Raw genomic sequence first — 12,109 nt, 5'->3', positions numbered from 1 at the left:
TAGATACTGCTACAAATCATCTGCTTTTGTTAAGTCGACTTTTCGTTCTCCATTAAGGAAAAAACAAGTTAGAGGAACTACCCTGAAAATGCAAGGAATAACCTAATAATCTAAAAAGACTCACTTTGCGTTAAAATATTTCAGCGTTATTTTATTTTGATGTACGTGAAAAAGACCGGACAGCAGTTTTTTGTAAAGTAAATACAGTGTGTAAATCGAAATGCGAGAGATATTTCTAAGCAATTAATGTCTAAGCAAACATGTTAAGTAAAAAAACAAATGGTCGACCATTTGTCTTAAATCTTATTAATTCGCACCACTAAGCTAACAAGTTAAAACGATGTCCATTCTGAAAATCTTTAAACTCATTTGCTTAATTTTTTAAAAGTCATATCAGTTTATTGAAAGGGAAAACAATTGTTAGTGCACTTTTGAAATTTTTTTCTTTTGCATCTTTTATTACGGGGGCACGACTTTGCTTGAATCTGACTAGGGGTTAGAACAGAACCTTAAACTTGACCCCCACTGAAAAAGAACCAGCGAAAAGGTTCACTTTGTCTGACCCTTCTTTGCATTCATCAAATTTAAGCGAAAAAAATTAAACACTCAATTGTGCCGAGCTGTCCGAAAAAAAAAATCGATGACTTTTGAAGAGTGAAGAGATGTTTTATGAAATCAGCTGTTCAAAACTTAATACCTCTGATCCAATGCTTGTTTAATCGAATGGAGTCACTAGTAAGTCTTGATCCAGAAACTAACACCCTTTTGAATGTTGACCGATGACTTACTGCATGTTCTATCACAAACTTTCGAAAGCTGTCTAAATATGAGTCCACAAAAACCTTTTACTCTCAATTAACTATTCGTAAACACACACCTTAGTTTCCCACAGTCATCGATATTATACTGCTTTCACGCTATTTGGTTGCGCCATTTGGTGTTCGTCTCCGATCCGCCAACTTCGTTTGAGACAAAATCCTTCTTCTGAGCTGAGAGAACATGAAGTTCTTTCTCGTCCTGGCTGTCTTTGTCTACTTCTTGGACAATCCAAGCGAAGCCCATGCCTCGGTAAGTAAGATTAATCTCGTGTTAAAGGACTATTGAAAATTTTCTGAATGAGCTTGTCTGAATTGCTAACTTCGTCAAAACCTTTCATTCTCCCTTTTCTCAGCTATTATTCTCACTATATATTTTTCTGCCTGAAACTTCATGATGGTTATCTCCTGTAGTTTGTTTGGTCATGAATTCAGTATTTTTAAATTAAAGGGAACTCAAATAATCTGGTTGTAGCACTTTTTTCAAGGCGGGGCAGTTTCAAAAGGCGAGAAAACAATTCACAGTCTCGCCACGATGCTATATTTGAAGTCAGTTGCAAACGTATCTTAGAAAAACATTCACAGTAGTTCTAGACATAGCTTGTTTTCAAGACCATAAAGTGTAAAAAAGACTACGCCTAGCTACTTTCTACCAGTATCAAAAACGATCCCCTTCCCATTCGAATAGGTACCCCAGTGTTTACCTGCCCTGGCAACCTACCTTCAGAACAAGGAAAACATGTTGAACGCCGTCAAAAGTGACCTTGCTGCCACTAAACAGCAACTGCAACAAGCCATTGGTAAGTTCCTGCTGCTGCCTTACTGTAAAACTAATCTATTCAGGAAAACGTGTTTTCATTTTGGATTGATATAGGTCTGAATGCAGCAACAAAGCGTCCTTGTAGTTTCTTGGGCCCGCAGCTATATTCTGAAAGCAAAAATCATTTTCTTTGGAGTCCAGTTAATAGTTGGGAAATAAGTTCTAACAAAATACTGGAAGTAAAGCTATCGATCCAGGAAATTGTATCAGACAAAATGACATGCACAATGTTAATTTTATAGGCGGTCGACTTTTCCCGCGATACGGTTATCCTATCCACATCTTGTGTAAATGGTGGGACTCCGATTCTTCCATTAAATTAAGAGGGGATGAAATACATGATCATTTGCGGTAATCTAATACGAAAGGACAATCTGATTGGCTACCTGCGCGATAAATGAATTCCCTATAAAAAAATCCAACTTTCTAAGGTGCAAATACCCTATTGCATATGAAGATTTATACTGAGTGGTATTTTTGCAAAATTGTAATTGTACGAGTAAATAAAGTTTGTTGTTGTTGTTGTTGTTGTTGGGTGAGATCCTCTACCTGCGTATCTGATACGGACCGCCTTTCTGCCATACACATGTTAAAAAAATAGCTCTAAGCACCGACTTGATGAGTCACCACACGTTCTCAATATCTGATCAGGCACACGAGTTCATCATTTCCTTAACGAACAAATCAAGTGTCTTTCTCTTACAGGCCAATGGCCTCCTGGGCATTACTGTATTCTGGCTAGTGGAGCTTGTCCAGCCGGATTCACTCGTTCCCAGGGCCATATGCGAGCTCTGAAGATATACGCAGCCAGTTCCACCTACATCACTCAGGCCAAGTTCGGAGACAGTAAGATTCAGTGTCATGGATCCTGCGGTCAGTATGGCCAGTGGATTGGAGAGCTGTACATCGCAGCGTGTTGCAAGTGATGGAGCATACAGAAATCCTTCGTTACCCGGCCTAAACAGTCCGAAATAGTGGTGTTCAACAGTAGAATTTACGGATGTAGTGCATAATAAAGAACATGACAAAAAAAACAAAATGACGCTGTTCCAAGTTTATTTATAATTATAACACCATCAGGAGCTACTGCACTATCACGGATATCCATTGTCGAAAGAAATTCACATTTGCTTATTTTTTGTTTTAAACTTGCCGAAATAAACTTACACCAGTTTCTGTGCTAGTCACATGAAAAGCTATCCAAGATCTGACTCATCTCCAATCTTCTCCTGAGAGTTTATTTGAGGGACGGAAGCGAGCGAGGCGTTTCACCCTGTCTCCCTCAGCCGACTCTCGCCCTTGATACTTTACGAGGGCACAACAGACTTCTGGGGCCGAGCCAGATCCACGATTTAGTCACGCGCTTGCTCTTCGTGCCAAAATTGCATTTTTCTGTGAAATCTGCTCCGTTGACAAATAAGTCTGTTGTAATTGGCTATTACGATTTCATTGACATTAGTATCACAAAATTTTATGGACCGCTACTCCTTTATCAGCTACTGAAAGGAGTAAATCGATATTAAAGATTAAAGGGTAGATAACACTATCCGCCGGAAAACTCGTTATCCTTCCGTCTACACAACGCCAGAGAAATTTGGAAACGTAACAATAATCCGTCATTTTGGATTTGTTGTTCACGAAAACCCGGTCAGGGAAATCACGTGATGATCGTGATGCCACCGTTTATGAAAAGCTCCGTTTTCAAAATATTTTCCCTTTACACTAAAACGCAAAGCGAGCGTTTTCAAATCAGTCCCTCCGGTTTGAAGACTGTTTTCGATAAGCTGCGTTTTCGTGACGGATTAAGTGTGGACGGTAGACCTAACCGTAGAAATAAAGCTACGTTTTCAAATTTCTCCAGAGTAATGTGGATGGGGCCTTAAGTGGTGGAACCTGTCTAAGCTTGTTTCGAGTGGTGCTTGGGGAGCGACAAGAATACCAGGGGGAAAATCGGGATGATTCCCAAACCCTTGGATGGCTTCAAGAACTCTATCGCCTGGTTTCCATGATCCATCTAATCTTCAATGGGTAACCGGTATCTTAGCTCGGGAAATATGAATGTAAAGTTTAAAAATATAACAAAAACAGTGGTGATAAACCTTCTCTTTGAACGCATCTTAATAGTGGAGTTGACGTTTCGTATAGGGAGGCGCGGTGGCCTCATGGTTAGTGCGCTCGTCTCCAGATCGAGCGGTCCGGGTTCGAGCCCTGGCCGGGGACATTGTGTTGTGTTCTTGGGCAAGACACTTTACTCTCACAGTGCCTCTCTCCACCCAGGTGTATAAATGGGTACCGGCGAACTTAATGCTGGGGGTAACCCTGCGATGGACTAGCATCCCATCCAGGGGGGAGTAGAAATACTCCTAGTCGCTTCATGCTACAGAAACCGGGATAAGCTCCGGCCTGATGGGCCACTTGGCCCGCATGCAGACTTTACCTTTACCTGACGTTTCGTATGCTATTCAACGTACATTTTCGACAGTGACCGTTACAATTTTTTGAAAACTATTTGGATCGAAAATATTGGAGGTCTGGAACCTGAACTGAGAAAAATGTTCTGCAGCACTGGTTTAAATGCGTTGGAACACAATGTTTATCACCGCTGTTTGTGTTATATTCTTAATCAAGCGACGTAAGAAAAAGAGTTTATATGATAAAGTTTAAAAAGCTTTATGCAAAGCATTGTGAAATATCCAGCCGGTTCTGTCATTTGTAGATGAGGCTGTTTGCTTTTTCCAAATTCACATAAAAAGTTGCTTTGAACAACAGCACCATTTTGATTAATTTAATACATCAAGAGTCTAATTGATAAATAATCGATAAACAAATTGCAATTTTTAGAAAGGAAACCAAATCGGCCCTCCCTGGTTTTCACGTTGGTCCTCTATTCAGTTCAAATCTGGATTTTGGAAACGGTTGGTTTTTCAGGTGGGAGAAGGAAAAAAACAACAACAACAACGGAAAAACCCGGGGAAAAACCCTGGGTGTTCCGAGACAACCAACAGGACAATCAACAGCAAATTAAACCCCAAATCGAGCGCAGCTCATTTCAGCTCTATCATTATATTTTTCTTTATCTCCTTTTTAATATAAACCATTGCTGTCGCCTCGATTAGTTCCTGAACTAGTTGCGGGGAAAAGCAATTGCAACTGTATGAAAGAAAACAAAATAAAATTCAAGTTCAAGTTATTTACGTGCGACTCATATGAGGTCAGTCTACCACAATTATTCAATGATTTGTCTTTATTTGATAAACAGCCATATCTTCAAAACGAAATTACAAAGATGCCATTTTCTCCCTCACACCGTTAACCTTAACACGTATTACATGTTATAGATACTGCATTTTTAGGCTAGTACATTTTTACTTGCAGTCGCAATCCTCGTCCTTCATGTCACGGAAATTATAATCTTTATTGACAATGTAACAGTGAAGTGAATTCCCTGTGCAGTCTTGGCCTCCAGAGCAAGCCAGAAACGGGCAGCCACAGAATATGCCAGTGCCGGTGTCGGTGTCAACTATGGGGCCGCATTCGTACTTTCTGCCCTTCCATACAATTTCGTCATGCACTTTGGGAAAATCGTTCACTGTAAAAAGGAATACAAGGCGCAAATACGTCTAGTTCAAAGACCATACTACTTTATAGGGGGGTTCATGCTGACGTGATTGTTTACATTTTTGCCATTTGCATACGGCTTTGCGGATAGAAGGAAACATGTCAGATACAAATTGACTCCTAACAGCTAAAGAGCTAGTGAAACTTATCCCATGGTGAAATTTTTAGCTCTTTGGGTGGAATATTCAAGGAGATATTTTCTTTCAAAAACTGCAAAATTTCTTGGTGGCAAAAGCACACTAATGAGCTGACTCATACATTCTTTGTAAAATTTTGAGTTTTTAAACCCGTATTGCACAAAAAGTATTTAATACATCAGGCTCATATTCATTGGCAGAGTTAATCGTACTATGACCTCTCAATATTCAGAACTGATTTATTTGTAGCTCCATCAGAAACTGAATTGCTTATGCTAATGAGGCAAATATTGTAAACAAGGATTTCCCTTATGTGACTTACTACAGCTTTTAGGGAGTATAAGGGCCCAATTCACGGGCCCGAGTCACCTAGAAGGAAGCTAACCAATCAAAACGAAAAACGAGAACAATGGACCGGTAGCTTTCTTGTGACGGCAACAGGGGTCTGTTTGACATGAACACATTAGTACTATCACCTCCTCTGTGTTGTATACTCTCTTAGAGATTCGAACGCCAGTCCATGAGTTGAATCATAACTTTAAATCTCGCTTGAAACATTTAGCTTCAAAACTCATTTATATTATAATATAAAATATTAAAAGAGTTTAACTTTTGACTCTTTTTTTGGGTCAAATTTTCCAAGACGGTTTTGTCCTTAGATCAATCGTCTTGGCAAGTTTGACTAGCCGAGAAAGGTGAGAAAGTTAAAAGTTGGGCTCTTCTCCTCTGTTAAAACTGTAGCAGGCCACCTTAGCTTCTAATTAATCCAAAGAAGATCCTTAAATTTATCTCAGACTGTATCAATAGCTTTTTGTGGAACACTAAAATGAGGAATGGAGTCAGAAAACAGAACCGTACACGTCCGAGGAGCCAGGAGAGAATTTTAAAGAAACGACGCTACAATGTTTAATCTCATGCAGCGTGGTTTTACCTGTAGTAACGTCTTTCAAGAAAAGAAGGTATTTTCCTTGAAAAGAATCCCACTAACCGCAGCATAGTCACTTAATGGTAAATCGGGCTTCTTCTCGAAGCAAACAGGGGTTCGCTGTACTTGTTAAAATTAACAGAAAGAACGTTTTCTGATTTCCACTTGCGCCTGCAGCCCCCTCCAAAACAAAGACAATTGATAAAAAAAATTCTGTTTCTATTTTAAAATTAGCGAACTCAAAGTAAATCCATACCCTTTTTCGTGCTTTTTTCTTTTTTGAGGTGCTTGGCTTGGGAAGATTGAAATATCACGCACAGCAACAAAACAACACAGGTGAACTTGAAACCCATATTTAGTTGCCTGGAAAAACGAATAATAATAAAAAAAATGTATAAAACGAATGAATTGTTGTGTTTGTGAATTGTTCTTTCATTTTCTTGCAGATGAAAGCCATCTTTCTTCGAGATACTGTTGGAAAAAAATAAAACAAACAAACAAAAAAACAAGACAAGGCGAAGAAATTGGACAAAGAAAACAGGGTTGTATTGTCAATAGCGATACTGGTCAAATTGCTCCCCCAAAAAGAGTCTACCAAATTTGCAATTTCCGACAACTCTTACCTTCTAAGTTATAAAAATTAGAGATCTTGACGGTGAACAGTTTAGACGTAGAATGAATTCTCTTACGCGAGGCTTTGATAACACAACATCTGGGTGCAACACGTTAAATACCTCAAGCTGTGTTGACCCGCAGAACCTCACCAGAAACACGTTGTGAAATAATTCCACACCTACCGCTGTTTAACCTAGAGTACTACAGTGGAACCCCGCCTTGCGGCTATTTCGTAAATACGGCCACCTCGTTGTTACGGCCACTTTATTCTTGCCCGAACAAAAGCGAAATCAGTCATTTTCGTATTTAAAGAAGCCCTTTAATAAGGCCACCCCGTTAACACGACCAGAATTTTGTGGCCCGTTGGTGACCGAATTAACGTGGTTCAACTGTATAAACAACATCAATGGAAATGTAGTGAGGATAGACAAATGCCGGCATTTTGAATAATGAACTCACGGAGGCGAATTTTGTGGCAAAAGGAAATTATAGAGTATCGCCTTCCCTTGATTTTACTCGTTAAACTTTTTGTAGTGATTCAGCGGAGGGAGAAGATCAGGTCGTAACGGGTGACAACCCATACATGCCACCAGAGTAATTAGTAAAATAATCATATTTTAGCTATCATCCCTAAGAGACAAAATTATAAACAAACAGTTACTGTCAACTACTAAATGCTGATTCTGAATTCGCCGTTAGCTTTAAAGTGGTAAAAAAAAAAAAAGCCTATACAGGCTTTCATGATAAAAATACAGTAAACCACCAGTTGTTACCCTGGTTTAGTCGCGCGTGAAACCACACAAGGTTCCTGTGGGATATCGCCCTGAAATTTGGTGGGGCGTGTGGCTTGCCTTCTAAACCTGTTGCATCACTGTTTCAGACTAAAATATGTTATTTGTGATACCCTATTTCAGACCGGACCCACACTAGATACTATTTTTCAGACCTCTGAAATTCGTACACTTTTCTATTAAATGACTTTTAGTTAGCTAACCAGGAATGGCGTCCATTTGCACAAACATTTCAGAAGCGCTTCGAATTCCCTAGTGACGATTAAATGGGGAAACCCCTCTATAGATGAAAACCAAGTTATATGCTAGGAAACTATGTAGCAATCTGTTAAGAAGGTAGCGTGCCTAGTTTTTTCTTACCAGCTTGAGAGCTTTTTTAGACAATAGCAAAATAAAATGCGGGAGATCTCTTTGATACTGAACACCGAACAAAGCACATTGTAACAATACGTACTGTTTGGTTTTGAAGACATGATTAATCATCGAAGTTATACACACAACTTAAGCAGCTGTGAAATATAAGCCTGAAAAAAATTCAGGCTTGAACGGGATTCGAACCCACGACCTCTGCGATACAGGTGCAGTACTCTACCAACTGAGCTATCAAGCGCAGCCGACTGGAAGCGTAACATACGCGTAGATGGGGGATTCGAAGATACAAATGAATATATGAAAGATCGCTTATTTGGACTTCGGAGATAGATATGAAGACATGATTGATCAACATGATCGTGGTTACACACACAATTTAGGCAGCTTTGTTTGTTGTAAGTATAACTATGATGATCAATCATGTCTTGTATTAATCAGACTTCTATGATAAAAATCAATGAACCACTAGTTGTTGTGTCCTGATTTAGTCGCCTGCGAATCTGCACAAGTCTACTGAGGGAGGCTGCCCAAAATTTTTGATGGAACGTGGTGGTCAGTTTTCTGAAGCCATCAAATCGTCATTTCAGACCAAATTATGTTATTTGCAATACCCTATTTCAGACCTTACCCACAATAGATACTATTTTTCAGACCTCTGAAATTCATATATAAACATTTCTAATAAATTACTGTTCGACAATCTAAAGCAACAAATGCACTTACGTAATGCATCACTTTGTTAAGTGTCTAAATCTGCGATTAATCTAAAATTGCAGGTTTTAGGTTGGCGGTGAAGTCATTTTCATCTTAAACAACACTCGAAACCTCTTGAATATAAGTTTATAATGTGGTCAGTATAAAAATATGAAATATAAATCATGGTAATTGAAGTATAAAATCACGACAAAGCTAAGGTCGGTATTTACAGGTGCGAACATATTTTTTTGGCGTTTCTATTTATTGTATTTGTAGTTTTATAGGATGGTTTTTTCCATTAGCGCATGAGCATAAGCAAGTGAGGGAGTGCAAGATAAACGGGATTATCAATACCAGCTCATTCGCGCCAAAATACGTCAGTGTGGCTCTGGGGACGAGAATGGATACCAGCCCTCCTCGACGGTTAAAAAGCATTGCAGATTCCACCATGACTTTTGGTTTGACACAGCATGTGATATATTCGAAAATTCAGGCTCAAAGTGAATTTTGAGTGTATTTGTGACGCGTGCGTTCTTACTGCGGTATAAGCCTTGATGCGTTTGTTTCTTGACGATTTTACGTCGATTTTTTAACTGCTGCTTTATGGTCCAGTAGGTGTCGAATTATATGACTACGCGCTTCTGGTATGCTCTGCTGGTAAACACAGCTTGAGGTATTCCACGTCTTACACTAAGATCGTATTTCATCTCAGCCCTGCATAAGATCTATTCTTCGTTCAAGTTATCAGTGTGAGAATCAGCGTCAAAACTGTATTTCTGTAGAAGGTAAGACTTGAATTGAAGGTATAAGAGTTTTTCGATAATTTCAATATGTAAGACTCTCGCCAGTATATAGTGATGTTATTATTGTTATTAACAACTTTTGTTTTCTTTATTTCGTTGTTTTTGCTTTTTTTTTTCTTAAATAACTACCTTAAGAATGAGACTTAAAGACATAAAGAAAGAGATACAATTGTTTTTGTAAGCATGGTCTTTTTAGTCGAACTGAGATGATTCCAGTTTAATAGCAAATCCATACTTAAACCGATAAAACTACTCAATGTATTTTAGTAAGCAACCTGTCTTACAGTTAAGCGCTTTTAACGCAGGAAAAAAGCTTGGAGTCTTTTTGCGTCAAACCGGGCTATATTCCTTGCAGATGAATCTGAAACTTTATCTAATGTGATTAGCAGATATACGCCTTATCGGATATTTATACTAGCTTATACTTTTAAGCGGAGGCAGCGTTAGGGCGCCGAACTTGAAATCCGGTGGTCGCGGGTTCGAGTCTCGCTCTGACCACTAAGCTAGAATTGTTTCTCGGTAGACCCTAGTTCAACTCCTCGGTCATGCTTGTAAATAGCTAACTGGTCTGCCTCCCACCAGTTGGGATCGATTTTTAAGCCTATTATGTTTATTTGTAATATTTCTCTCTTCCAGTTTAAGTGGCATGCCTGAAAACTAGCTAGTTGTAGCTAACTACATCGACCGCTATAAACATTCAACATTTAACATTTTTAACATAATATTTTAAGTTACTCACCCAAGACTCATTCTTTTTGATTAGCGTACCATAGTGAAAATTTTCATTGCATATATTTATATTGTTATCCACCTAGGAAACTGAAGATGGGCTTCAAGTACACGTGTATTTTTTTGCTCCTGTCCCTAGCAGTTCTATCGGTTCAAGGGAAGGACAAAAGCAAGCCTCAAAAGGGTACCGTTTGCTTGCGATTACCCATCATTATAATTTCACTTTTCTTTGTATGCTTTCTTGTTTAAGACAGCGTCCACACTGTCACGGAAAAATTTGAAAACGCGGTTTTTTTATTTCTACGATTAGGCCTACCGTCGACATTAATCCGTCACGAAAACGGAGCTTTTCGCAAACGCTCTTTAAACCGGAGGAATATGAAAACGCCGGCTTTTCGTTTCCGTGTGGGTAGAAAACATACGTTGAAACCGGAGCTTTTCGAAAACGATGGCGTCACGTTGATAACGTTATTTGCCTGACCGAGTTTTCCTCAAACACAAAACCAAAATGACCGGTGATTGCTGCTTTTTCAAATTGCTCCGGCGTAGTGTGGACGGAAAACATTTGATGCGTTTTCAGAGTGAAAACTCCGTTATCAAATTCCTTCGGCGTACTGTGGACGGGACCTTAATCTTAGTGCTTTTACTATTTATTACCTCATTGAAGACAATATGTACCAACAAATGATTGCTAAAGAAGATACAGTGGCCAGCACCATTAATGGGACCGTGCGCGTGGCGCACGGTGGGAAGGCTGGGTGTAATACCCTCGAGGATAAAACGGCTTTCCTGTATTCTGATTTGCTGCATTTTCTATGCCATAGTATAAAACGTTGTTTATCAGCATGAAACTACATGTAATTGTTACATTATCCCCATTCATATTCATTTCAGATGAAGTTTTGAGGAAAGTGCACGACACCATTAAATTCAAGGGGAACAACTACAACTGTGATCATTTCCACACCACAAATAGTTTTGGCACATGGTGCGGTTGCCCGTTTCTAGCTTGCACTGGAGGCCAGGACTGCTATGGCACATATCATTGTTTCATTAAGAATAAAAATTACGATTTCCGCGACATGAAGGATGAAGACTGCGACTGCGATCATCATAGAAAATGATGCATCACTTGTAACTGATTAACGAAACACGAAGTAAACACCGCTTGTGAAAAGCATGGTTCATTAAGTCTCCTTGTTGAGATTGTAACTAGTGTTAAGGGTCATACTGTTATTAGTTTCAGTATCCGTAAAATAAAAAAAAAGGAAAAGAAAACAAATTCCTTGGTAAGATGTTATCTTATATGGCCACGAAACGTTTACCAAAGACCTCAATTTTAGGTCCTGACCTAGCTGGAGTCACTGTGATAACGAGGGTCTCAATGGGGTTAACAATTAGCCGTCAAACGGGCCAAAAATTTGGCCGTTGGGCGTGAAAATCGGAAAGTTTTAACCTTTGGCCATCATGCATGAGAGACAAATATGATACAAATACTTACTGTCAGCTACTAAATACTGATTCTGAATCGCCGTTGACTTTAAAGTGGAAGAATAGGCCTAACCAGATTTTTATGATAAAAATACAATAAACCACCAGTTGTTATGGTGTAGTCGTGAGTGAAACTAAACAAGTTTTCTGAGGGATACTGCCCAAAATTCTAGTGGTGTTTGGATATCTGATCTTAATTCAAACTCGATCGAAGGCGCTCTCTCCTTTGCCTCCCTCTCTCTCCAACGACAAGGGAGGCAAAAGAGAGAGAGCCTGGGATCGAGGTTGATCTTAATT

General features: G+C 39.2%; 2 protein-coding genes and 1 non-coding gene across 4 annotated transcripts; 1 reads left to right on the top strand and 2 right to left on the bottom strand.

Moving 5' to 3' along the window:
• The first annotated feature begins 912 nt into the window (after window positions 1–912).
• Window positions 913–2,674, top strand: LOC149107183 (uncharacterized). Its single transcript, XM_089297042.1, has 3 exons — window positions 913–1,068; window positions 1,504–1,615; window positions 2,341–2,674. The coding sequence occupies exons 1-3, from the start codon at window positions 1,000–1,002 to the stop codon at window positions 2,559–2,561; spliced, it is 402 nt and encodes a 133-aa protein (XP_089153168.1). The 5' UTR covers window positions 913–999; the 3' UTR covers window positions 2,562–2,674.
• Window positions 2,675–4,861: 2,187 nt separating this feature from the next.
• Window positions 4,862–8,319, bottom strand: LOC149107182 (uncharacterized). 2 transcript variants are annotated; one of them, XM_089297063.1, is made up of 3 exons: window positions 8,176–8,319; window positions 6,572–6,678; window positions 4,862–5,224 (listed from the first exon to the last, which is right to left on the bottom strand). In XM_089297063.1, the coding sequence occupies exons 1-3, from the start codon at window positions 8,202–8,204 to the stop codon at window positions 5,001–5,003; spliced, it is 360 nt and encodes a 119-aa protein (XP_089153189.1). In that variant the 5' UTR covers window positions 8,205–8,319; the 3' UTR covers window positions 4,862–5,000. The 2 variants fall into 2 exon arrangements, with proteins under 2 accessions (XP_089153189.1, XP_089153190.1); XM_089297064.1 differs by lacking the exon at window positions 8,176–8,319 and adding an exon at window positions 6,939–7,046.
• Window positions 8,259–8,336, bottom strand: Trnat-ugu (transfer RNA threonine (anticodon UGU)). Its single transcript has one exon. It is a non-coding gene; the product is annotated as a tRNA-Thr (tRNA).
• Between the last annotated feature and the right edge of the window lie 3,773 nt (window positions 8,337–12,109).

Source organism: Orbicella faveolata, unplaced genomic scaffold (assembly GCF_042242905.1).
Source record: "Orbicella faveolata isolate gen_17 unplaced genomic scaffold, um_ofav_v1 contig_27, whole genome shotgun sequence".
NCBI lineage: Eukaryota > Metazoa > Cnidaria > Anthozoa > Scleractinia > Merulinidae > Orbicella > Orbicella faveolata.
The sequence above is the reverse complement of the archived record's forward strand: the minus strand, read 5'-3'. Positions and strand labels throughout refer to the sequence as shown.

Bases quoted from the DNA above. Each gene is read 5' to 3' on its own strand.
- LOC149107183 (XM_089297042.1), top strand. From the start codon at position 1,000: ATGAAGTTCTTTCTCGTCCTGGCTGTCTTTGTCTACTTCTTGGACAAT. The intron at 1,069-1,503 runs GTAAGTAAGATT...CCATTCGAATAG, and splicing joins CAAGCGAAGCCCATGCCTCG to GTACCCCAGTGTTTACCTGC. The intron at 1,616-2,340 runs GTAAGTTCCTGC...TTTCTCTTACAG, and splicing joins GCAACTGCAACAAGCCATTG to GCCAATGGCCTCCTGGGCAT.
- LOC149107182 (XM_089297063.1), bottom strand. From the start codon at position 8,204: ATGATTAATCATGTCTTCAAAACCAAACA. The intron at 6,679-8,175 runs GTACGTATTGTT...TCGTTTTTCCAG, and splicing joins CATGTCTTCAAAACCAAACA to GCAACTAAATATGGGTTTCA. The intron at 5,225-6,571 runs GTATGGATTTAC...TCCTTTTTACAG, and splicing joins AGAAAAAAGCACGAAAAAGG to TGAACGATTTTCCCAAAGTG.